The sequence below is a fragment of the Protomyces lactucae-debilis genome (assembly GCF_002105105.1).
Source record: "Protomyces lactucae-debilis strain 12-1054 chromosome Unknown BCR37scaffold_1, whole genome shotgun sequence".
NCBI classification, from domain to species: Eukaryota; Fungi; Ascomycota; class Taphrinomycetes; order Taphrinales; family Protomycetaceae; genus Protomyces; species Protomyces lactucae-debilis.
Window position 1 is genome coordinate 137,053 of NW_024467993.1, and position 24,412 is coordinate 161,464.

General features: G+C 50.9%; 13 protein-coding genes across 13 annotated transcripts; 6 read left to right on the forward strand and 7 right to left on the reverse strand.

Annotated features, from left to right (window-relative positions):
* Positions 1-463: 463 nt before the first annotated feature.
* BCR37DRAFT_1633 (uncharacterized protein) lies at positions 464-1,411 on the reverse strand. Its single transcript, XM_040866194.1, has one exon. It carries the CDS (start codon positions 1,246-1,248, stop codon positions 739-741), a length of 510 nt encoding a protein of 169 aa, XP_040728089.1. The 5' UTR covers positions 1,249-1,411; the 3' UTR covers positions 464-738.
* On the reverse strand, positions 1,412-1,987 carry BCR37DRAFT_1634 (uncharacterized protein). The gene has a single exon (XM_040866196.1). The coding sequence runs from the start codon at positions 1,878-1,880 to the stop codon at positions 1,575-1,577; it is 306 nt and encodes a 101-aa protein (XP_040728090.1). The 5' UTR covers positions 1,881-1,987; the 3' UTR covers positions 1,412-1,574.
* On the reverse strand, positions 1,988-3,336 carry BCR37DRAFT_1649 (uncharacterized protein). The gene is made up of 2 exons (XM_040866217.1): positions 2,873-3,336; positions 1,988-2,831 (listed from the first exon to the last, which is right to left on the reverse strand). The coding sequence occupies exons 1-2, from the start codon at positions 3,093-3,095 to the stop codon at positions 2,095-2,097; spliced, it is 960 nt and encodes a 319-aa protein (XP_040728091.1). The 5' UTR covers positions 3,096-3,336; the 3' UTR covers positions 1,988-2,094.
* On the reverse strand, positions 3,337-5,383 carry BCR37DRAFT_1889 (uncharacterized protein). The gene is made up of 3 exons (XM_040866300.1): positions 4,924-5,383; positions 3,944-4,880; positions 3,337-3,903 (listed from the first exon to the last, which is right to left on the reverse strand). Exons 1-3 carry the CDS (start codon positions 5,144-5,146, stop codon positions 3,579-3,581), a joined length of 1,485 nt encoding a protein of 494 aa, XP_040728092.1. The 5' UTR covers positions 5,147-5,383; the 3' UTR covers positions 3,337-3,578.
* On the reverse strand, positions 5,384-7,329 carry BCR37DRAFT_1810 (uncharacterized protein). The gene is made up of 3 exons (XM_040866293.1): positions 6,968-7,329; positions 5,987-6,923; positions 5,384-5,945 (listed from the first exon to the last, which is right to left on the reverse strand). Exons 1-3 carry the CDS (start codon positions 7,191-7,193, stop codon positions 5,621-5,623), a joined length of 1,488 nt encoding a protein of 495 aa, XP_040728093.1. The 5' UTR covers positions 7,194-7,329; the 3' UTR covers positions 5,384-5,620.
* BCR37DRAFT_1699 (uncharacterized protein) lies at positions 7,199-8,458 on the forward strand. Its single transcript, XM_040866258.1, has 2 exons — positions 7,199-8,090; positions 8,136-8,458. The coding sequence occupies exons 1-2, from the start codon at positions 7,467-7,469 to the stop codon at positions 8,181-8,183; spliced, it is 672 nt and encodes a 223-aa protein (XP_040728094.1). The 5' UTR covers positions 7,199-7,466; the 3' UTR covers positions 8,184-8,458.
* BCR37DRAFT_1843 (uncharacterized protein) lies at positions 8,459-9,416 on the forward strand. The gene is made up of 2 exons (XM_040866299.1): positions 8,459-9,158; positions 9,209-9,416. The coding sequence occupies exons 1-2, from the start codon at positions 8,733-8,735 to the stop codon at positions 9,284-9,286; spliced, it is 504 nt and encodes a 167-aa protein (XP_040728095.1). The 5' UTR covers positions 8,459-8,732; the 3' UTR covers positions 9,287-9,416.
* A 1,793-nt stretch (positions 9,417-11,209) lies between these two features.
* Positions 11,210-13,515, forward strand: BCR37DRAFT_2160 (uncharacterized protein). Its single transcript, XM_040866433.1, has one exon. It carries the CDS (start codon positions 11,399-11,401, stop codon positions 13,415-13,417), a length of 2,019 nt encoding a protein of 672 aa, XP_040728096.1. The 5' UTR covers positions 11,210-11,398; the 3' UTR covers positions 13,418-13,515.
* Positions 13,516-13,553: 38 nt separating this feature from the next.
* On the forward strand, positions 13,554-14,375 carry BCR37DRAFT_342819 (tRNA A64-2'-O-ribosylphosphate transferase; the record flags this gene model as incomplete). The annotated part of the gene is made up of 1 exon (XM_040867455.1): positions 13,554-14,375. A coding segment is annotated over one exon (822 nt), but the record flags the coding sequence as incomplete, so codon positions are not given.
* A 4,157-nt stretch (positions 14,376-18,532) lies between these two features.
* On the reverse strand, positions 18,533-19,347 carry BCR37DRAFT_2050 (uncharacterized protein). Its single transcript, XM_040866378.1, has 4 exons — positions 19,194-19,347; positions 18,953-19,127; positions 18,748-18,910; positions 18,533-18,706 (listed from the first exon to the last, which is right to left on the reverse strand). Exons 1-4 carry the CDS (start codon positions 19,257-19,259, stop codon positions 18,670-18,672), a joined length of 441 nt encoding a protein of 146 aa, XP_040728098.1. The 5' UTR covers positions 19,260-19,347; the 3' UTR covers positions 18,533-18,669.
* A 1,265-nt stretch (positions 19,348-20,612) lies between these two features.
* On the reverse strand, positions 20,613-21,394 carry BCR37DRAFT_375464 (mitochondrial 18 KDa protein-domain-containing protein). The gene is made up of 2 exons (XM_040868383.1): positions 21,171-21,394; positions 20,613-21,119 (listed from the first exon to the last, which is right to left on the reverse strand). Exons 1-2 carry the CDS (start codon positions 21,337-21,339, stop codon positions 20,671-20,673), a joined length of 618 nt encoding a protein of 205 aa, XP_040728099.1. The 5' UTR covers positions 21,340-21,394; the 3' UTR covers positions 20,613-20,670.
* Positions 21,182-22,186, forward strand: BCR37DRAFT_375465 (uncharacterized protein). Its single transcript, XM_040868384.1, has 2 exons — positions 21,182-21,663; positions 21,703-22,186. Exons 1-2 carry the CDS (start codon positions 21,493-21,495, stop codon positions 21,808-21,810), a joined length of 279 nt encoding a protein of 92 aa, XP_040728100.1. The 5' UTR covers positions 21,182-21,492; the 3' UTR covers positions 21,811-22,186.
* A 65-nt stretch (positions 22,187-22,251) lies between these two features.
* On the forward strand, positions 22,252-24,407 carry BCR37DRAFT_353284 (uncharacterized protein). The gene is made up of 3 exons (XM_040868171.1): positions 22,252-22,439; positions 22,494-22,575; positions 22,634-24,407. Exons 1-3 carry the CDS (start codon positions 22,330-22,332, stop codon positions 24,272-24,274), a joined length of 1,833 nt encoding a protein of 610 aa, XP_040728101.1. The 5' UTR covers positions 22,252-22,329; the 3' UTR covers positions 24,275-24,407.
* The last annotated feature ends 5 nt before the right edge of the window (positions 24,408-24,412 follow it).

Below are 24,412 nucleotides of genomic sequence, written 5' to 3' on the forward strand. Positions count from 1 at the left end.
TCCCACACGACCGCAGATCTTTCTTAGACAATTTCAAAACATAGGTCTTTACAAGGACATCCGAAACGCAGGAGTCCTGGCCATACGTTCGCGTGTACGTATAGTGATGCGCAAGGCGAGCGAGAATCCTGTTAGTTGTCGCTATGTTGCATGGTTGGTCACATCGCTACCTTGGGGACGCCGTTGATCAATCGAATGCTTATAAAAGGTCAAAATGACCAAGAATATGAGTGCGCAGAGCAACGTGGCCATTGACAGCAGCCGGCAAAGGATTGCAGCAGGATGAAGCATTCTATCAGGTGTAAAGGTCATATTGTTGGCGGTCGCGGGACAAGTGAAGTAGAAGTTGACGTCGCTTTCCTGTTTTATCAGTAGATATGTCAGAGATGAGTTTGGTCAACTTACAGGACAAATGAGCCTCTTACATCTGGCACCTGAGTGTTTGTGTGGCCAAACACGGCGACCCCTGAGAAATGGTTTGTCAATTTGCGACGAAACGTTTCTTGTACCAGGTAGATACTGAGGACATGGCAACTTGTCTTCCTGGGATATGCCAGCATATCCCTCTGTGAAGGACATCCCTCACAGTACGAAGTAGCAGTCCCAGCTTCCGCAGTCCCCTGACATGTCGGACATCCCTGACTTGTCTAACTATAAACGGTCCGAAAGGCACATGCAGAACAGGTTGGCACAATAGCCAGCTCTTTGTTTGAATGCGATGTGCCAGAACAGCAACCATCACATACGCATATGTTTGGCCCAAATCTCAAAAGTGAGATCCATCAACCAGATGTCCGTCTCGCCAACTCTGGGTCTCTCAGGTTGTGTTTCGGCACTGTATTCGTGTCCCTTGAATTCTTGCGTGTAATGACGCCCATCCCTCGTCGTTTCTGGCCGTGCATCAACATACTTCAGTGTCTCCATCCATGCCAGGGAAGCCTGAGGTGAACGAACGAGCTCCTCTTCGTAGACACGGCGTGCCGTATTTGATTCGCGGATACAGTCATCTTGACCAACGAGATGATCATAGCAATCAACATTCTCTATCATAGAAGTGGTTCCTCGAATACTAGATTTGTCAGTCAAAGAAGCGGATAGATGCCTGATGACATACATGTGTTTTGCTTTGGGATACAGGGAAAGCAGCAAGCGGCTGGAATTTTTCATGGTCTCGTACTCGACTTGCTCAGATGCTTGTTCAAGCTGAAACCAAAGTCTTTGATTCCAGACGACGTGTGTCGGTGTCATCTTCAGCTCTTCGTCAGTCAGTGGAGGTGTGTCATTTGTACCAAACGTGTTCGTGATGAATTTGAATTTGCAGGAGCCTAGCTGCCGTTGTTTCGGATGACTGAATTGTTCGTGAAGCAATAAGCTGATTCACTGCTGAACAACGGGGCAGCAAGAGACTGTACTTGTTTCGTAAGGCAGGTCACTGCTTGAAACAACCAAGAATTTCTTCGCGCGTTCCTCGCAAATTTGTTAGATACCCCTGAATGTTTGGCCGCAATCATCCGACACCCGAGCAATTACTCGCTGAATTCAAACACTCTGTGCCCATATCTCAAACATGAGATCTACGAACCACATGTCCGATTCTCCAATTCGCGGTCGTTGATCATACACCGCATCCTCTGCAATACCAGCAAAAGAAACGCGAGAGTAGTGACGACCATCTTTACTAGAATCAGGTCGTGCATCTGAATACTTGAACGTTTCCATGAATGCCAAGCGCGCATGCGGAGAACGAATACGCTCTTCCTCATAGACGCGACGTGCCGTGTCTGATTCGCGGAGGGAGGCGTCTCTACCAGTAAGATGTTCGTAGCATGCAATGTTCTCATGCATGGACGTTGTCCCACGGATACTAGCCTTGTCAGCATGGCATAGGAAGCGCAGAAACATACATGTGTTTGGCGTCTGGGTAAAGTGAGAGCAGTAGACGACTTGTTCGTGTCATTCTCTCATATTCAACCTCAGCGGAGGCCCTAGCAAGCTGAAACCAGAGTCCTTGATTCCAGATGACATGCGTTGGCGTGATCCTCGCTTCCTCGTCTTTCAGTGGTGCCTTTCCATCCGCACCAAACCCATTGGTGGTCATGACAAAAGACAGCAATTTCTCATCTTCTGGTGAATCGCCATAGCGAATTGTGATTTGCTTCGTCTGCCATTGATAATCCCAGCCAATGCTAGCATCACAAGTAGTACCAGTGACGTTGGCTCGTAGATGAACTGACAGAATGGATCACGCACGACACTATCCCCCAAGAACAAGATATGTTTCGCTTTGAGACGTGCGAGATGAGAGTACATAGAGCGGTGTTGAACGTGACAGGTGTAGGGTAGCCAGATGTATGGTGCGAGTTGAGCACGATCTTGCCTGATGTATGTTTCGTATGGGTCGAAACCTAGCTGGGCAAGCTCGCTCATATGCAGATCGGCTGTGTGCACCCAACGGCCATCAAGAATATCATCTGTATTTCGACAAGCCGAGCTCGTCACGCGTACAGGATGTCCGCCTGTGACATGTAGCGTGAAAGGTGATCCCGTTGCAAGACGCTCATACCAGGGATCGGGTGTATTGAAGTACTTTGCACAAATCGTGCCAAAGTGCGGCCAGAGATAGACTTTGTACGTGCCTGGCTCTGCGATCTGGAAAGTATGCTGTTTCTCTACTTGTGATGCATTGTGTGAAGTGGTGAAGACATGTTGCGCAGGACCTACAATAAGTGCTGCGAAGCTTTCTGGACACAAAGTGTCATTTAGACAAGTAAAGTGGACGGTGAACGGCTCATTGACAGAGACTTCCTGTGGGACTGAGCCGTCAAAGGGACCTAATGTCAAATCAGAAGCTTCAGATTCAGGATAACCTTACCATATTCAATGGTGCGTAATCGGTTTAATGGATCATGACTCGTCTCTGGGAGTTCGTCGACCCGCCATACTATCGATCGTCTTGATGATCCGAGCTTGATTGCTTGGCGTAGTTCGAGGTGACGTGGCAGTTGCGCTTCGTGGATATGGAAGTAGAGGACGAGGAAGCAAATGAGCGCTGCGACTCCAGAGAGACAGCGCAAGCTTTTGACAGACGAGATCATCGACGGAGGCCGCAACTTGTTGGAGATCGAATACGTCTGCGTGTATAGCGAGCACGTTGTTAATCAACCAAAATATTCAGGAGTGTCGTGGTGCAAAATGCCTTGCCGGGAGCCTAGCTGCCATTGGTTCGGGAGACTGAATCGTCGGTGAAGCAATATGCTGCTTCACTGCTGAACAACGGAGCAGTAAGTAACTGTACTTGTTTCGTAAGGGAGATCACTGCGTGAAACAATACATTGGACTTCTTTGCGCGTTTCTCACAATTTTGGTAGATACCCCTGAATGTTTGGCGGCAATCATCCGACACATGAGCTGTCACTCACTCATTACAAACATCCTGTGCCTGTACCTCAAAATGGCATGCTTCAGTCGCCCGTGCAAATCACCTACCTCACGATCGATCGGCAAAAACAACTTCATCTGCAAGTATGCAAACCCTAGCGATAAAAACGCGTGAATAGTGGCGGCCATCTTGACCCGAGTCAAATATGCCGTGCCCAAATCTCAAACATGAGGACTACCAACCATACGTCCGTCTCGCCAACCCGTGGCAACTCTGCAATTGTTTGATCGCCTGGGTCACCACCATTCAGAATACGGGTATAGTGTCGACCATCTTTAGTGGTTTCCGGTCGTACGTCTGTATAGCTGAATGTCTCCATAAAAGCCAAGAGCGCATTGGGAGAGCGATCGCGTTCCTCTTCGTAGACACGACGTGCGGTGTTAGATTCGCGGATACAGGCGTCTCGACCACTGAGTTGTTCGTAGCATGCAATATTCTCATGCATAGAAGTCGTCCCTCGAATACTAGCATTGTCAGCAAGTGATAGAGTATCCAGAAACGTACATGTGTTTGGCGTCTGGGTAGAGTGAGAGCAGTAAACGACTTGTTCGTGTCAGTGTCTCGTACTCTTCCTCAGCAGATGCATTAAAAAGCTGAAACCATAGACCTTGGTTCCAGATGACATGCGTTGGCGTGATCCTTGCTTCCTCGTCTTTCAATGGTGCCTTTCCATCTGCACCAAACTTGTCCGAGATTCTGACAAACGTCAGCAATGTCTTCTCGTCCGGCGAACCACCATAACGTATAGATAATTGCTTCGTGCCACCGTGATAGTTATCAATAGTTGCAATATCACACGGACCACCAGTAAGGTTCTTGACATGCGGTTCGTATATTTGCCGACAAAAAGGATCGCGCGAAACGCTGTCCCCCATAATTAAGACATGCTTAGCTTTGAGTCGTGCAAGATGAGAGCGGATAGAACGGTGCTTGACGTGACAAGTATATGGTAGCCAGATGTAGGGAGCAAGTTGAACATGATCATGCCTGATGAATTTCGCATATGGGTCAAACCCCAGCATGTCAATCTCGCTCATGTGTAAATCAGCTGAATGCACCCAACGACCATCCTGTATGGCCTCAATGCTTGAACAAGGACTGTCCACCACGCGTACAGGATAACTACCTGTCACTCGCAGCGTGAAAGGCGACCCGACTGCAAGACGCTCGTACCAAGGGTCAGGTGTGTTGTAATACTGAGAACACTTGGGCCCGAAATGCGGCCAAAGATAGACTTTGTACGTGCCTGGGTCTGCGATCTGTAAGGTATGCTGCTTTTGTACTTGTGATGCATTGGGTGAAGAGATAAAGGCATGTTGCGCAGGACCTACAATGAGTGCTGCGAAGCTTTCCGGACACAGACTGTTATCTAGACAAGTAAAGTGGATGTTGAAAGACTCATTGACTGAGACTCCCTGTGGGACTGAGCCGTCAAAAGGGACTGATGATGAGTAAGAAGCTTGAGGGTTGCAGGAATGTCTTACCATATTCAATGGCGCGTAATCGATTTAATGGATCAATATTCGTCTCTGGAAGATCGTCGACCTGCCATACTATAGGTCGTTTTGCTGATCCAAGCTTGATTGCTTCGCGTAGTTCGATGTGCGGATGTTGATGAGGCTCGCGGATGCTGTAAGAGAGAAAGACGATGCAAAGTACCGCCGCCACTGCAGAGAGGCCACGGAGAATCTTGACAGGCGAAATCATTGCGATGACCTTAAGCGACTGACAGCCGGACAGGACACGTCAGAGTATGCAGAGAATAAAAGCCCAGCGTGAGACAAGGAGAGTTGGAGAGTACTCAGGAGGTCCATAATGTCAGATATAAATGAGTTTCAAGATTCTGCGGGATTCGACCGTCGTGTAAAAGAGGAGATTCCTGATGAGCACTGACTCCTGGAAGCAGCCCAGGAGTCGGAGTCCGGAAGGACTGCAGCGCTATCCTCTTCGAATTAGTCAGTCTGGCTCGACGGGAACGCGATGCGAACTCCAGGTAGGTCTGACACATGGTGCAAACAGCCTGCAGAAGCTGATGATAATGTTTTGGACAAATGGACTGTCATGAACCAGTGGAGCAGCAAGGGACTGTATTTGTTCATCGCCTAAAGCAGCTGACTTTTCATAATTTGCGACAAGCGTCATACCCCTGAATGTGTCTCAGATGACAGTCACTCACAAGTGTCAAACATCCTGTGCCCATATCTCAAACATGAGATCTACGAACCACATGTCCAATTCTCCAATGCGCGGTCGTTGAGCATACACCGTATCCTCTGCAATACCAGCAAACGAAACGCGAGAATAGTGACGACCATCTTTACTAGAATCAGGTCGTGCATCTGAATACTTGAACGTTTCCATGAATGCCAAGCGCGCATGCGAAGAACGAATACGTTCTTCCTCATAGACGCGGCGTGCGGTGTCTGATTCGCGCAGGGAGGCGTCTCTACCAGTGAGATGTTCGTAGCATGCAATGTTCTCATGCATGGACGTCGTCCCACGTATACTAGCGTTGTCAGCATGGCATAGTAAGCGCAGAAAACATACATGTGTCTCGCGTCTGGGTAAAGTGAGAGCAGTAGACGACTTGTTCGTGTCATTGTCTCATATTCAACCTCAGCGGAGGCCCTAGCAAGCTGAAACCAGAGTCCTTGATTCCAGATGATATGCGTTGGCGTGATCCTTGCTTCCTCGTCCTTTAGTGGTGCCTTTCCATCTGCACCAAAGTCATTGGTGGCCATGACGAAGGACAGCAATGTCTCATCTTCTGGTGAATCGCCATAGCGGATTGTGACTTGCTTTGTCAGCCAGTGATAATCATGGCCAATGCTAGCATCACAGGGACTCCCGGTGACATTTTCGACATGTGGTTCGTAAATGAGCTGACAGAATGGATCGCGCATGACACTATCCCCCAAAACCAAGATGTGTTTCGCTTTGAGACGTGCGAGATGAGAGTACATAGAGCGGTGTTGAACGTGACAGGTGTAGGGTAGCCAGATGTATGGTGCGAGTTGAGCACGATCTTGCCTGATGTATGTTTCGTATGGGTCGAGACCAAGCTGGGCAAGCTCGCTCATATGCAGATCGGCTGTGTTCACCCAACGACCATCAAGAATATCATCTGTATTTCGACAAGCCGAGCTCGTCACGCGTACAGGATGTCCGCCTGTGACATGTAGCGCGAAAGGTGATCCCGTTGCAAGACGCTCATACCAGGGATCAGGCGTATCGTAGTACTTTGCACAGATTGTGCCAAAGTGCGGCCAGAGATAGACTTTGTATATGCCTGGCTCTGCGATCTGGAAAGTATGCTGTTTCTGTACCTGTGATGCATTGGCTGAAGAGGTAAAGGCATGTTGCGCAGGACCTACAATGAGTGCTGCGAAGCTTTCCGGACACAGACTGTTATCTAGACAAGTAAAGTGGACCTTGAACGGCTCATTGACTGAGACTTCCCTGGGGACTGCGCCATCAAAAGGACCTGACATTGTGTGAGAAAGCTGACGGACCGCAGCATCACTTTACCGTATTCGATGGTGCGTAATCGATTCAATGGATCGCGCTGGGTTTCTTGAAGATGGTCGAGCTGCCAGACTATGGGCTTTGTGAGGCATGGTAGTAGGTTTGATGGCGACTTGGCGATGCGTGCAACAGCTGCATGATCATCTAGCTTGAGCTTGAAGAGCCACAAGAGGATGCAGAGGAAGATTGATGCCGCGAGAAGTGAGCGGGCTGCAGGGAGATGAGGCATTCTGGTGTATGATCACGTCGTCAATGGGTCAGGAGCGTGGGAGGGTGAGTTGACCAGGACATAGACTGCCCTGTGCGCCTGTTTGAAGCAGTTTGAAGTGACGGGATCGAGCATGAGGGCATCGACAGGCAGAGCGCAGAGAGAACAGAGAAAATACAGAGTATGCAGCGTAGAGTACAGAGCAAATACTGCAAATACAGAGAATACAGAGAATACAGCGTATACGGCGTCGACAGAGAGAATGCCGCGTATTGGTTGCTGCTCCACGGGTGAATGACCAATCACTGCACAGTGGAGGCAGATCCCCCACAGAAAGCGACAGCAGCTCAGTGTCAGTCAGCCAGTCTGCGTACTACGACGGTCCAGAGAGTCTGCTCCTCATCCAAAAGACAAGGCCACCTACATCCTGCGCGCATCTCATCGGACTGCATCCATCTATCGAGCACCAGAAACAAGAAATCAAGCACAGCACACAACACGCGCCATATGGACCCGGCAACGGCCACCGCAGCAACAGCCCATGCACGTCGTCGCTCCTCCATCTCAGACTACAGCAGCCTCTTCTCCAATGCCCAGCCCAAAGCCGCAAGCTTCATCAACAAGACGCGACACCCTTCTCTCACCATGAGCATGAAGGGTGAACGACCGCCCGGTTTCAGCGCATTGCAACGGGCCATGGGGAAGAGCGGCGATGAACAGGCTATTGTTGATGATGAATCAACGGCAGCAGGATCATCAAATGGCAGTGAACAAGGTGAAGGCACGGGACATCGACGTGCGCTGACGGACGATCCTGTGGGGCTTGGACGACGCTTGTCACAAGGAGCGCGCGCAATCATGTATAGTGGCAATCGACTCAAGGGTGATGGTGTGACGCTCAAGCGGACGCCTTCTTCAGTAAGCAGCTCGACACAGTCCATTTCGATAGTAGAGCTAACCTAGCACAGGCCACGAGTCCGACTCTCAATGATGAGGAGTTTTCAGAGCTAGCGGCAACACCGGCAGCACCGGCGGCGGCGGCAGCAGCAGGGAAACAGATTCGGCGCAAGATGTCACCGACTGGTGAACGTATGCTACGGGGTGAGCTGCAGATGTGAAGAGACACGCATAACTGACACGACACGACTTGGACATTTATGCAAAGGTGTCCAGCTTCCTTGACTACACGACATTCTCTATGCTATGCCAACTAGCCTGATACTCTCCCTTTCTCCGAGAGAGGCACGATTCGATATTCCGCGCGATGTCACCCGCGCGTCTCCTTGGCGCTGATTGATGCCGGCCGTTGTCTCTTTTGCACTTCTTAGTGCGACGAGCGTATTGAGCTGGATGCATTTATGGCACGAGTCCTGCTTTCTATATGTGTATAGCTGATGATGATGTTTCTCACTGCTTGTATTGAATGGCCCGCTGGAGTTGCCGTTGCACAAAGCGACAAAGCGACACAACACATCAACAAAGCAAAAGCGCCTACTTGACCCGCATGTGCAGCAGGGCTAGCACAGGAGCAAGCAGAGAAGGGACAAAGGAACCACGACGATGGGCGTAGAACAGTCAAAACCACAGCGTCCAAGCACACCTGCAAGAGCAACACGATCTAGCGATACAAAACGACCACGTCCCCCGCGCAACCAATCTAGCGCATCGACCGCGACACTTGAAACGCCCAAGAAGGTCAAACTCGACGACTTGCTTGAACATGCATCACCGGCGCGACACACAACTGGGTTTGATGCGCAGGATACCTTGCCCTCTAGAATAGACCAGCGCGTTGCATTGCCCCTGTCGCCGCTCAATAGGCTCAAAAGCACCAAAACACAATTATCACCGGTACTACTACTACAGCCGACTCTGTCTGATGCTGGCAAGAGGGCGCGGAGTGTATCGCCTGTGCGACAGGTCCCTGCGCTCACTGCAGAGACGATAGGCGAGTCGCCTGAAGCTCTTGCATTGATTCATCGCCGGGTAAGACACAGCACTGCCGTGGCAGCCCAACAGCTAACAAATCATTAGAGTCTTCTATATGCAGCGAATCCCGGCTCGCAAACACGCAGGCCCAAGGAAGTCCCCGAGGGCGACAGCTTCATTGCTGAGTCTCTGCCTTCATCAGTCTGTGAATCCCGAAATTTGCAACAATGCAACGCCCCACCCATTCATCAACAGACAGCCTTTGTCGCACACACTCGGCCGCAGCAACATGACTTTAAAGGTCAAAGACAAAGACCGGTGCCTGACCGCGGAGAGACACCGGTCCCTGTCAATTACACAGTGGGTCCCTATCGTCGCGGCACTTTGCGTATTGTGAACCGAGATCGAGACGAGGATGAAGTGCTCCGGGAAACTTCCGAACCCATGGGTCCAGACTCGCTGCAAGATCAAAAGGCAAGCGAGACCCACTCGTCAGAGTCGTCGCAACGTACTCGAGCATTCTACCTGACGCTTGAAGACGTCCAAGGAATGGGTGCGGCCAGTAGCCATGAGACAAAACGTAAACCTACAGACACCAAATCGGCTTCGGCACCGCTTCAGAAGATTGTCAGTCATACAGCGTCAGTACCAGACGGTCATGATGCTACTCAACAGCACAGAGCTCCAGCGACGGCCATCAGCGTCGAGCGACATACATCGGCCTCTTCATCTCTACGTTCATCTGTTGTGACGGACTACTCAGCCGCTCGATGCCCATCTAGTTGTTCGAGCGCAGTCTCTGAGCAAGCTCCAAAGCAAGCGCCTGTACCACAACAGCCTGTCGTTCAAGTCAAGCGCAATCATGGCAAATCACCTGCCCAACCCACTCAAACTCACATCGAGCCGACAATACCGGCCGCAGACTCAGCCATATCGCCTGCACCATGCACGCTGACGGATTCTGAAAAGGCATTGATTGCAGCCAATAAGCATAAACCCTATCGCGTGAAAGCCGGACGTGGCAGACCCATTGAGGTGATTATGCAAGCTCATCGTTCGAGTAGTGGACCCATTAGCCCTGCATCGACGGCAGAATCCCTCAACTCTGCATCCACCCTCTCTTCCACCTCTTCCAACACAACGGGCGGTAGACGTCGTAAATCAAAGATTCCATTGGATTATGAACCATTTGGTCCTATCTCGCCCATCACGCTACAGTCAAAGACAAAGTACTATACCGCGCCTTCCTACTTTTCTGCACAGTGTAAATTGGCAGACCCAGATCTCGGTATGCGGAAAGGTTACCCGCGCCCACTTGAACAATTGACGCGACAAAATCTGATTAGGTCTGGTTCTGAGAATGCATTATTGCGTGTGAAACCTAGAGGTCCACGACCGGTCGTTGCGGAAGAGCATGGGAGCATGAAGCGTGGTGTATCGATGGGCTGCTTGGCTGAGGTGAGTTTGGGTAATATACAGGCTCAGGATGAAGGGGAGGTGAAGCAGCGGTCATTGAGTGGAGCGGATATGAAGCAAGGACGGACTAGGCGACTTGCTGGAGATGAAGCGTAGATTCTTATATATAAATTGATATTCCTTTTTATGGAGACTGTCTGGTTGTTAATTGAGCCAACGCAACGTATGCATAAGCTGGCCTCTGGCCGTGTGCATGCCATGCCAGGTGTTCTGCGTCCTGTACCTGTAAAACCGCTGGCCGTATTTGGCTGTGTGACCAAATTCGGCTATTTTGGCTGCCCACCCACAGAGCCACGACTTGACAACACCTCCTCTTTACCCAGGCCTGCTACATCTGCCAAGCCTGCACGCTGTCCAACAAGACACCGGAGCATGCCAAGTTCATGCAAGACTCCGCTCGAGGTGCTATTTCAGCACAACTCGGCGTCAGTGCACAAATCTTGAATTATGATAAAAGGGGCTGGTGCAGACCTCTTGTCAGGCAACAGCCTTCAAATGACTGGCTGAGACTAGCCTGTCAACGCTGAGCTTTGATTTGGACTTGGGAATCTACAAGAATCTTCTAGGGCTTCCTGAGCTGTCAGGGTACCTTTCTCGGCGCATCACTTGCAGCGATGTTCGCTTTTTCGACATTTCCCACCTTCGAATGCGGGAACATGACCATGCTGCTTTGTTTCGAAGCTTCTGTCGGCATCTTGATGGGAATCTATATAGATCAGCATGCGTATCTCTGAGCTGCCAAACATCCATCAACTCGTCCTTCGACTCTACGCTCTTTTAGCACTTTCCGTGCACCCACTGCTCTTCAGCACCCAGTCGCCATGATCTTCAAGGCCACAACCTTCAATGCGCTAGTCGCACTTGCATCTGCTCAGCAAACTGCAGCACCTCAATACGATGATCTCGCATCGGCCAATGCGGCGTTGTCGTCGATGGCCTCTGTCAACTCTGCACTCTCTGCATCCATGTCCGTCCTGCAAGCCCAGGTCGGCGTGGTCGCCATCGTTGCAGGTGTTGGTTCCGGTCCAATTACCAAGGATATCCAAGGTAATGCCGGCAAGAACTTCATCCCCGGTGCAACCATCGCAGGCCCAGATGGTGCTATGGTGACATGCCCAGCAGCCAGCTACAATTGTCCTACGCCTTCCACAACGACCGTTGTCGTGACACAGACTGCTGCACCAGCAGTCATCACACAAACTGTCAACGTACCTGTTGCCTTGGCGGCACCCATCACAGTGCTCGTTGCTGGTGCAGCACAAGTCATCACGGCCGTCGACCAGCCCATCACCACAGTCGTTGCTGCGCGCGATGGCACATCGACCGTCATTGTCGGTTCATTCGCTACAAATCTAGCAGCACCACAAGGGCCTGGTTTCGGTTCTGCTGGCCATGCACCTCCCCAGGCAGGTATCATGCCTGGTGGTGTTCCTGCTGCTCCTGGTGCTGGCATCGCGGGTATCCCTACAACAACGGCCTTTGTTCTTGCTGGCTCTCGTACAGTGGCTACACTTGCCATCTTCCCAACACTGGTCGTGTCTCCTTCGGTCATCACAACCACGGAGATGTACTACTCGACCACATTGCTGACCGCGCCTCCTTCCGGTGTGACCACATTGACTCTCGCTGATGGTCAGGTCGTCACACTTGCTGCTGGCGCTGCTCCTCGTTCATCCGTCTTGGCATTGAAGAGGACATTGACCATGACTCGCGATATCACTGCAACAAGCACCACAACAATGACTGTGACAGACCCTGTCACGACCATTAGCTCAACTGTTGTTCAGACTTCTACCGGAACCGTCACTACTTGGATGGCTGCGTCTTCTATGGCAGCACTCGCAACCATGTCCAGCAATGGAACCTTCACCAACGGTGTGTCCTCCGGCGCCAATGGAACCTCAGGCCTCTCTGGTGTGGCTTCTGGCAATGCCAGTCCTGGTCTTTCTGGTGGTGCCGCTTCTGGCAACGCCACCTCTGGTCTCTCTGGTATTCCAGCTGGCATCGCGTCTGGCTCAAACAACACGACCACTACCAATCTTCCCGTTCCTGCTAGCAACAGCAACAGCAACAGCAACAGCAACAGCACTGGCCTGACAGGCCCTGCTTCAACTAACAGCTCTGGTCTGCTTTCCGGTTCGAACGCTGCCCCAGCTAGCAATGCCACAAGTGTCCTGTCTAGCATCGTTGCAAGCAGCACTTCCGCCGACTTGACTGCATTGCCTACCATGCCAGTCAGTAACAGTTCAGGGATGATTGGCTCAAGCACTATCGGAGCCGTCCCATCTGCCATTCTCGCCAACAGCTCGGTCGTCTCGTTGAGCAGCTTTGTACCTGCTGCTACAACGATGTTGACGCTCACCTCATCTCCCTCTGCGAGCATGATGGTCAGTAATATGAGCGCTTCCTCCACTGTGCTTTCATCAGAGTCCAGCACCATTGTTGCCTCGACCACTGCTGCCACGTCCACGGACAGTTCCTCCATCGTTGTGTCGTCATCAAGCACCGATATCAGTAGCGCTACTGCGACCCTGTCCGCTACCGTCACCAGTTCAAGCTCCTCTGCAATGATCTCAGCCACAGACTCTGCAAGCTCTACCGGTACGTCAAGCATTGAGCCTGCAAGCACGTCATCAGTCGTAACTTCGACTTCCACTACCACTGATTCATCTACTTCTGCGCTGCCCACAACGACCAGCTCTGAAGTGTTGAGCTCTTCATCGACTTCTTCCTCTGCTATGCCGACGAGCACGTCTGAAGTGTCAAGCTCAAGCGCGACGAGCACGACTTTCATCTCAAGTACAGCTAGTGCCTCTGCGTCAAGTACTTCGACAATCTAGAAATGGAAAAGCCTTGTATTGTGTTTACGGCCTAGCATTGGAGCGTTTGTAGCATTTGAAGTTCGAACATGCATCTTGCCCATCTGAATTCCTCCACTGAAAATGTTTGCCGACCGCTTCATCCTCTGCTGGCCTCATGGCTGCCTCTCAACAAGATGAATTGGAAGATGTATTGACTGACGATGCATTTGATGCTGAGAAACAATTTCTGGCCTCAGTCAAAGCTATCCGGCTAGAGAAGAAGTCGCTGTATGATCGTCTACGCTCAGTCGTTGAAGACTCTTGCTTTGTAGAGAGAGTAACGAAGCACTACAAGGTCCCACTTGTCTGCAATGAGCGATGCGGCAGATGGTACTGCCCTGACCCGTCAAGCATTGCTGCAAGTGCGTACTTTAAATCTACAGATGGTCACATGCACCAATGGGGCTTCAGCATGCGTCGACTCAATTTGCACTTGCTTAAGCTCATCGTTCAACATGGAAGTATCATGATTGTTGATAGTACAAGAAGAGGGAAACGTATGCCAGATGCACTCTCTAAAACGATCCCTATTTGGGCTGCTGTGCTCAATCGTTGTCGCTTCTTGGTAGACAAGCTGGATGCTTTTGATGTAGAACTGCAGACTCCGGAAGTCATGGTCAGCGACTCTGAGAATGACATGATTGCCAGTCAAATTGACGGATGGGCCCACTCGTTGCTAGAGACTGGCGTGGATTTGGCATTGCTTCGCCAACTTGACAAGCCTCTCAGACCGCTCTGGGTAACACAAGCTGACCCATTCCCAGACTTGTCCACAGATGCTTACAACATGATACTCGTCACAGCTTCGAAATGTGTTCCTGATGGTATTGAGCGCGTTTTTGGGTACACTTACCATCAGGGTGGTGCAGATGACGAAGAGCTGTGGTCACAAAAGCTGAGTCCAGCTGCGTTTTGGCAGCATAAGGAGGACATCCTTCGCGACCGCGATACTGTTCAGGACGCCATTCGCGTCGTTGTTGCACAACCTCAGATGACGCAACAAACCTTAGAACTCGCAGCTGTCGGCCAGACGTTACTTTCTATCGGAGTCGGAAGTGACGAAGCGCTCGTCAATTCTCTGGAGGATTCGCTCATCATTACTGCATTCGAGTCTACAGGCAGTCTTGTTCAGGGCAGCTTTGATACCAGTAAGACTGGCATCGCTGAGCTGAGTAAACTTTTCGCGCGGCTAGAGTCGTGTCTCGAGGAAAGCAAGCGATGGCAGCACAAGCTTGTCATTATCGATAACGAGGCCTGCAAAAGTAAAGCTCCCATCTTGGCTTTGCTCATTCTGTGCAAGTACTACAGTTTGGAAGGACAGCCTTTGGATCGACCTCGCATGACATTCAGCAAGGACCTCGTTCGGAAGCACTTGGTGACACTGGTCAACAGCAGACCCGGCATCAATCCACCCCGCAAGTTCTTGCAAGCACTCAACACACATCTCATGAGCGACGACTATCATCGGTAAAGCTTATACAAATCGATTCAAATCGCTCTAAGTCTGCAACTCTAGCATGTCTAAGAATGCCTGCATAAAAAGGCAAGTCAATCATTCAGCAAGACCCCTCGCCGCTCATGTCCATCAAGATCTCTGCTGCCATAAAGACGCTGACAGTCTCATTCACTTTTTCAGCCACAACAGGAGCATGTCCAACAGCGCAGCCAAAGACGGAACTTGCCGCACTGCTTATACTGCTGCAACTTGAGACACTGCCCTTGCGCTCTCGCTGCTGATTTGCGCGGACATGAGCAATCTCTACAGGGTCGGTGATGGGCGATGCTTTGATGCTGTCGAAAGACTTGAGCATATAGTAGGCATGAGCCAGCTCAAACCACACTTCATCGCTGTTCGCAGTCCTGCATGTTAGCACGGCGTCCTCTAGTCTTCCTCAGGCAACGTACCACTCCATCCACATGTCATCGATCTTCTTGCGCATCTCATAAAACTCGACACCAAATTCGTCAAAGGCACGGTACTGGGCCTTGAGCAATTCCTTCTTGTGGTCAAGCATGCGGCCCTTGCGTCGCTCTTCGTAGCAGCAACAGCACGTGTACAGCAGTGGCAAGCCTGCTTTGGTCCAGCACTCTCGGGGTCGTCCAACAACAGACGTCACGCCACGCTTCAGCTTCTTCTTATTCTGCGAGACGTTAGTACCCTGTAACAAGGAGGGACAGTCTGTACCTCGACTTTGCCGCACCAGGCACAAGCGGCCATGATGGAGTTGGCGCCAAAGACTGCACGACGAGAAACATGTGGAAGGTGGCGATCGCCTCGCTTTCGTCGTTTTGGTCGTCGAGCAGGACGTCGTGCATGGTCGCTCAGGTCCATCTCATCACTGCTCTCATCAAACACATACGAGGGCTCTTCTTGAATGGATCGGGATCGTTGAGGTCGGAGTTGCCAAGGGCTCGAGGTGTCTGCTACCCCATGCTGTAGGTCGAGGTCAGTCATCTAGCAGTCTCTAGGTTGGTCGAGGTAGAACCATAGGTCTTGTAGAGACACAGAGCGCGACGAACAAGGTGGGCCCCTTATGTAGACACTTGTCTGCATGGCTGTTTGAAGAGATCATCCACCAAGCTTTGAGCTGCTTCGATCGCGATGGTGCCGGGCATTTTCACAAGTTTCGTGACGTCGATTTCGGCAATCGCCCTCGTCTGTCGCAGCACCTCGATGTGTTTCTTCTGAGGCCGCTCTGATAAGCTCTATGGCCTGCTCATCAGTCGTGCCATTCATCGAGACGGTTCTGGAGGTCTCTCCGAGGCTTTACCGCTCAGTAGATACAATGCGCGGAAAAAGGCGACCGTCAGGGGTCTTCACGAGGTCACCAAGTTGCAAAGTTTCATGTCATCGTATTTGCTATCGACGCTACAGACTGTCGCGCTACCAATCTCGCAGCTTGGGTTTTGTTGCATTTGAGAATCAATTGTTGCTCATTCACCCTACGGTATTGTCGCCGTGGGCTATCCTCGGACCGCCTACAAGCCTGTTAGCCAATACTGCTTTTTCAGTGAACAAGACTCATACGGGCGTTGCGCTGCCTTCTTTCTTATCTGTAGTCTTTGCTTGTGATAGATAATACACGATGCCTGCGCTGAGGAGTACACCGCCGGCAAACATGGCGCGCATATTGGCAGGACTCCTGCCGAATTGGTTGGCTGTCTTGCCATACCCCTCGAATCCCACTTTCCCTTCAGTGCCGCGAAGAACCCGTGAAGCAATCATGATTGTTTGGTCGTCAAAAGAGCAAGAGAAGCAGATGCTGGATTGTCGTTTGTGGTCTTGGGTGGGCGAGTCGCAGCATGAAATACCAGGGGCGATCCTTCCGAGACGTCACGCTGATGTAATGCGAGGATTCAGATGACAAAGAAGCTTTTGTACATACTAGAAGCTATACACTATATCTCGACTAGGCCACTACCATAGCACAGTATTGTTCATTTCCTCACGCACTTGACTCCACTCAATTGCTCTGACCATGCCTGTTCGCTTCGTCTCTGCCATCTGCTGCTCTAGAAGCGCAACAGACACATCCAGCGCTTTATTCCAAGATGCCTCACCACTCGCAACACGTTGCAGCACAGAGTGCAGACCCTGTCGTAATGCCACATCAGGCGCAACAAGCGATGCAAGAAAGACTGGCATCAAGATGAAGCGTCGATTAAAAACAACCTTGTTTTTGCAAATGCGGTCAAAGATGCGACTGATGGCCAAGGCAGACTCTGTCACAAATTCAGCACGTAAGAAGCCAGGTGACAATAGCTCAATGAAGAGCCGCATAGCGTGGAAATCGGCATGCACTTGCTGAGCTGCAGGGATTCCTGTATGCCAGCGTGTGGTGAAGATCTCCTCTGTCTCATCGGCGTTCAGCTCATCCACAATCTTAGGTTTGCTGCGCCAGACTTGTTCAATGTCATTGCGTATTTCTGCAAGGGACGATCTGTACTTGTCGCCATCAAAGGAGTCCACCATCGTTCTTGACCGTGCCAGCATGCTCAGCTTGCACATGGCAATCAGGAGATTGTAGTGAAGTGAGTGAATCGGAGAAATGACTGTATACTCGATCCGTTCATCTTCCGTCTTTTTAACAAACGGAAACATGTTGCCTTGTCCAGCAGTCGGCATTTGATCCGTCTCAATGAGGTAGTTGAGTAACATGCCCGCACCACCAAACATGGATGAAAGCACACCGAATCGTGCGAGGTAAAAGACAAGCCACGCGCCTCCTTCGTATAACCTTCCAGCAGCCGATCGAGCCTTGACCATATCCAGAACGACTTGCGTATATTGCAATGGTCGCGCATGCTTGACATCCAAGGCACTAAGCATATACGCTGTAGCCAGCGCCGCTGTGGTTTGCTGGTACCGCACATCGGACATCTTCTCCGAAAAGAGGCGTTGCGCAGCTGTTGCATGGACTTGAGCGTGTCCTAGCGCCAAAACTGCATTCGTCTTTCGTTTGTTGAAGGCAAGGTCTGTTGCGGCAATTGCCAAAATCGCATGAAACAAGGCAGGTTCTTGTGGACAGAGCGTTGTAATGAGCATACGGAAGGGATGCCGCTTCCCGAGCTCTGGACTGTGGAATTGTGTGACCATATGTTCGAGATAGTGCGCTAGGTAGTGCTTGTCATCCGGACTTGCATGTTCAAGCGTCGCGAGCCAGTCCATCTGTTCGCGCGAGAGCTCTTTGAGGGTTTCCGAAGGCGTCTCTGGTTCATGATCCGATTCAAGTGCCACTGAACTTGCAGTAGATACAGGACCAGCGGTGCCGAAACGCTCTGCCCAGAATGAAGAGGGAGTCAAGCGGCCGTCATCAGAAGCCGATGTCGCTGTATTGCGTCTCGAGCCGAATGCTGTAGGTGGCGCCAGGAGACTGCTCTTGGTGTCGATGGAGAAAGGAATGAGACTATTCCCTTGCATGGGACTACGCGAGCCTTGACTTGTATCATAGCCACTAAAGGAAGGACTCGATGCTCCGGAATGGCTTCGATAGCTGTGTTCAGAATGTGCATCAATGACAATACGCGGACCTTCGTACGACAAGGGCATCGCATTGGAGCCAGGCCCTGTGATTGAAAACGATGGGTTACCATACTGCATACCAATAGGTTGTGGCAAGGGTAGATACGATGACGATATGGGGCCATGCAAATGATGCCGCTGTGGTCCGGGATGTTGAATCATGGGTATCGGTTGCTCCTCGGGATGAAGTGCAGGCCATGGAGAGCGACTACTCGTGGAATGGCTCCGAGAGTGGACAAAGTCGCCTGGTGAATGAGCATAGGCAGTCTGCTGCGGTTGTGCTTGCTTCTCTGTCGCACCAGGGGAAGGCGGCCCGTCGCCTGATGATTCATCTTGCTGTGCATCGTCGAGTGCAATATCTCTGTAGGTCTCAAAGTACTCTGGCGTATACGTCTTATAGCGCAGATTCGGACTATGCCTGCTCGTACTCCTCCGGCGACTCGCGCGCTCTGCGTTGTTAGCTGTGTTACTCAAGGCTGGTAACGACGTACGATCGTATACATCGCATCCAGATACATCAGTCACATCCTTCATTCGCGTGACTACCCGCGGTGTATCATCTCGAAAGGCAATCCTGCTTGTGTAACCGGCGCACTCCAATCCGAGACGAGAGCAGGTTGAGCAGATTGGCTTTTGTTCGTCGCATTTGACTTTGCGCTCACGGCACTAGAGAAGTATTAGCTGTTTGTCTTACAGGTGGTGCCCCGATTAGAAGGGCAGCGGCGTCCATACTGTCCAGCATCCTGACTTTGTACGAGGTGCTTTGCGGCCTGCTAGCTTGCAAGTATCTTTGACCATGGGCGGCTGGTCGCTGTTCCTGTTCGAGGTTGCACAAACTCAGGTGTCTGTTGCGGGCATGTGTATGTTGAATCCTGGAGGTCGATATGCTGTGATGATGCGCAGCGCAGTGGTGGTGCTACCTGTGTGCTGGTTATGTGTGTTGCGTGGTTGTGGTCGCGCAGTCGCAGCATCGCTTAGCATAGCCTCAGCCTCACTTTCCGCATCAGACCTGGAGAAGACACAGCGAGCAGGACAGCAACGGGCAAGGGCCTAGACTGCAGCTGGTATAGCAAGGTATCTGGCAGCAACGGGGCCTCATACGGTATACCAGGACTCTTTCCACTGAGCCTCCAGTCTGTCTGCATCATACCAGCTAGTGCAAACATGTCTGCCGCGCTAAGCTGAGTTTGGCAGGTCATGTCGCGCCCTCGCTTTAAATTGCAGGCGTGCGGGCCATCTCCGTAGAGCGCCCAGAGACGACGAACTCCGAGTCCGAGCACGGATGACGCTGCAGGCTGAGTTCTTGAACACTGCGCCTTAACCTCCAAAGCTCGAGGCATTATCGAATTTATCGTCCTCTGTAATATGTCGCACGAGCTTAGTCTTGTATCTCCAAGGATGAACTCTGGAGTCTGGAAGGAGCAACAGCTATGACCATGAAGACGGGACGCCCGCATCTCTCCGAAACCCGGAAGATTAAATCTTGCAACTTACGACTCGCAAGAAAGCCCATGCACAGCTAGAACTGCTCTGACACAGCACGATCAGCCTGTGAGCCTACGCGGCCGTTGCTAGTGCAAGCTGGAAGGAGTTTCAACGACTACAAGGATGACAATTTGTTCGACTAGAACTACACGACGACAGTGCAAGCTCTGTTTGCCACCTTCACCAGCAATGGTCACAAATTGTCACCTCATTGGGCTGATTGGCTTCCTCGGATGGCACTAGCATGGCCAACTTGTCAGCTCAGTTATGTGACATGCCAAGTCCACCGCATGGAGATGTATGCTGTTAAATCATCCCTGACGAGCGTACGACTAGCAGACTGGATCGTTGTTCTTTGGCCCGAAGAGTTGGACTGTATCAAGCTCACAAGAAGGACTAGTGGACATAGTTCAATGATGGTTGCCAGCGCTGCAACTTCTTGGCCATTTCATCTGAAAACGTTGACTGTAGAGCTGATTGGCCTGGGCATGTTGAAGAATAGAAGCCCTGCTCAACCCAAGACAATGGCAGGTGTGCGACCCTACACCGAAGATATTCTCTAGCTATGTCATCTCATCAGGCATACAGCCAGGAAACGTACCATCGATTCATAGCTCAGAAACACACCCAAAAATCAGGAGCTGGTTCAAGGACTTTGTAGCATAATTGTGGGGATGTCCTTCTAAAGCAAGCCTAGTGTACATGGCACTGTGGAACAATGAGTCTATAGCTCCTTCTTCGCCTCCGGGTCTCGAGTAGCGCGCGACTCGTTCTTGGCCGATACACCAAGCGCTGCTTCAATCTTGTCAAAGACCGTATCCACAGCGTACTCCACGGGATGATCAAAAAGATATGGTAGAGCAGGAACAACAGCCAGTCCCATGACTGTTGGACCCCATCCGTTGACCTTTGGGTTCTGCACATTCTTGAAGAGTTTCGCAGAGTACTTGACGGTTGAGTGGATTGTGAATGCTGGCAAGGCCATCGAAGCGAGACCTTGGAAGATGGATCGTTTCACCATGAGTGTACCCACTGCACCATTGGCTTCATCGTGGACGTATTTCGCCTTGTAGCCTTCATACCCGACATCGCCAATTAAGTAAAGCCAAGAAACCGCATAACCAGCGGTAACGACTGCTGGGGGCACAACAGGACGGAATGCCTCGCCGATATCTAGGCATGTCAGAAAAAGTTCGAAAAGATTTCGACATGTTCAAGACGTACCAGAAGTGTAAGCGACATAACGGGAAGAAGTGAGCAAGTAACGTTGCGCACGCGCCAGGTATCCTAGGTAACGCGCATTGGAATCCAATGAATCGACTTGGCCTTCAACAATCTCTGTCTTGACCTCTTTGACTTCCTCTGTCGCTTGCTCGGTGATGGTCTTGGACATTGGGCACCACGGATGGAGTCTGGTATGTAGGGTGCGCTGTTTTTATGGTTTTGTGGTTGCTGCCAGGAATGACGCACAAAGGCCGACACTCGAGCTGCCATCGCGACAACACAGTGGATATTTCCCGGATCATAAGCAGTAGAGGCGTTGCAGATGGCGCGGAGCGGTCTTCAAATAGAGATACGGAGTCTCTATCGTGAATGCATGCGGGCAGTCAATCGCAAACCAGCAGAAACGCAGCCACGGTGGTATGCTTTCGTAAGGAGACAATTTGACGAGCACATGTCCATCAGGAAGAAGGATTTCGCGACACTCGAATGTAATGTGATGCTTCTATTGTGCAGATTGAGGCTGACACTATAGATCATGTTCGCATGGGCAAAAAGAAGCTTGAAATGTACAACCAACCCAGCATCAAGGATATTCATCTATGAGGACAAGTCGTTTGCGGACTGCTGTGGCATGCATTGACTGGGATCTAGCATCACGCAGTTGCCTCTCAGTCCGGGTCGATTATTCCCGGCTTAGCATCATGCAGGCCCAACTCAAGACTGAAAAAGCTTCTGATGGATAAGTCGCTTTCGGGCAGCTCTTCGTCTACCAAGCCTGCCTTACAAAGGTTCGCCGGCCATACACAAGCATGTCTGAATATGCCATTCTTGTGGCTCCAAGTGAGTGTCAATGCCGTATGTTCTGCAGGCTCTGTTCCAGACATCAATTGACTGACAAAGACATCATGGAGTTCATCTGTTGCACGACTACGATGCTCATTGTCTTCTCTGGCAGTCAAAAGTAGCCTATACAGCCTCAAGTAGAGACATGATCCATGCAAGTAGATGCGTGTGCCTGTCCATCTCGTCGCGTGAACCTTTTCCAGCACAAATCGCACTCGACCGCATCCAAAGTCCTTGACCCTCCCGCTTTCTCTCTCATCCAAGCAGCTTCGACGCACACACATCTGGCATCCACGCGCGTGCTTCGCTCAATAAGATGAGTCGTCGCGGAGGTCGAGGTCGCGGCGGCGGGCGCGGTGCTGGCTCAAGTCGCGATACCGATGTACACATGAACGACATGGGTGTCCCCACGGGCCCTTCTAGATTGTATGGGCCCTTCCATACTCAACAAGAATGAGCAAAAATACTGATGTAAAATAGTAATCCTTATGGCGGTGGATCAAGAGGTCGAAACAATCGGCGAGGTCCTGAGCAGGATAAGCTCAAGCAGATCGACATCGCGGTAAGCCCTCTATCTCCGCAATAGATCGGAAGGAACAAAAAAGCTAATACGGCAACAGATTCACGGGGCGCATGGAGGAAGTCACGAAGATCTGATTGCCTTTATCCTTCGCAAAACGCGTGTTAAAATCTCTCATCTACGCAATAATGGCAGTGCGCATCCAATACTCGTTGCGGTGCATTCTCAAGCCGATGCTATTGCACTGGAAAAGGCGAGTGGCTTACGCTTTGCGGGTCATATGTTGGGTATGCGACAGGTGACTGGAGATGGCGCATCAGGTTCACCAGCAAAGGGCATCACGCCCGACAAGACCATTGACACCCTCAAACAATTTCTGGCAACGCGATATGCGCCTGAGAATCGTATGCTGGATCTCTCTCGCATGCATGAAGACCCGTTACTGCTTGGTATCGGACTCGTGGCGAATACATCTGCCAGTTCAAAAATGTTTCCAGCGCTCATGAAACTCATGTCGCAAGAAAAGATGGATGTGGCATCTGTCAATCTCGAATCCAATAAGCTTAGGGATGTGGCAGGTATTTCTACACTCACGCAGACATTCCCAAAACTCAGAAACTTGAGTCTCGCCAATAATGACTTTCGCAAATACGCCAATCTGGATGCTTGGGCTGGGAAGAACAAGCTTGCTAATCTGCAAGAGCTCATCTTGACTGGCAATCCGCTCAGGGAAGAGGAACTCGCGAAAAACAGATCTGTCGAGTATCGCAGTGAAATCACAAAGCGTTTCCCCGGGCTCAAGATGCTGGACGGACAACCGATTGCAGCGGGCATCTCTTTCGATGTGGATGGTGTCGATGAAGTTGGCAGAGCTGATGCCAGTAGAACAAAACTACCGTTGCCTGTGATACCATCCTTTTACGAGACAGAGACTGTTCAAGCAACAGTGATGGAGTTTCTCGGCAGCTTTTTCCCGGCATACGATCAAGATCGGTCAGTACTCGAACAAGTCTATGCCGAGAATGCAGTCTTCACCATGTCACTCAATGTCAATGCTCCTCGCAAGAAAAGCAGTGGCGCGTTTGCAACGAGTAGTTGGGGTCCCTATCTCAACAAGTCACGCAACTTGGTGCGCATCACGGCACTCGATACACGCATTGTACGGACCAATGTTGGGCGTTCAAAAATCATGCAAGCACTCAAGGAACTCCCCGTCTCTCAACATGATCTCTCTGACGGAGCTCTCTTTTCCGTTGATAGTTGGTCGTTTCCGACATCAGAGGGACATCAGCTGATTGAAATCTGCGTCCATGGCGAATTCAAGGAGAAGATTTCAGCAAAGCAAACAACAAGACGCAGTTTTGATCGGACATTTGTATTGGCGCCAAATCCGAATGGTGGAGTCTTCATCAAGAGTGATTTGTTCTTGTTGCGCGGTTGGGGAGGTAGCGATGCCTGGCGAAGTAATGGACCACCCATCGCGGCGGCAGCAGGAGCAACAGGAGCAATAGAACCGATTCCAGCTACTGTGAATGGCGCAGGAGGAGCAACAGAGGGTCGTCCGCCTGGTATTGACGACAAGCAATTCGCAATACTCACTGCACTACAACAACAAACTGGCTTGAATATGCAATACGCTGGCATGTGCTTGGAGCAATACAATTGGGACTTGGCCGCTGCTGTGGAAGTGACGAATAGGTTCAAGGCGAGTGGTGACCTACCAGCGGAGGCGTTTATTTGAGAGACAATTTTGGACAATGCTTCATGATGGCACTTCATGGCACAGGCAGAGATCGCACCCACTGCAACCCAACATTTTTGTTTCGTAGCATTAAAAGACAAAAGGAAATCATGTGCTGTACAATGAAGTGATGAGTAT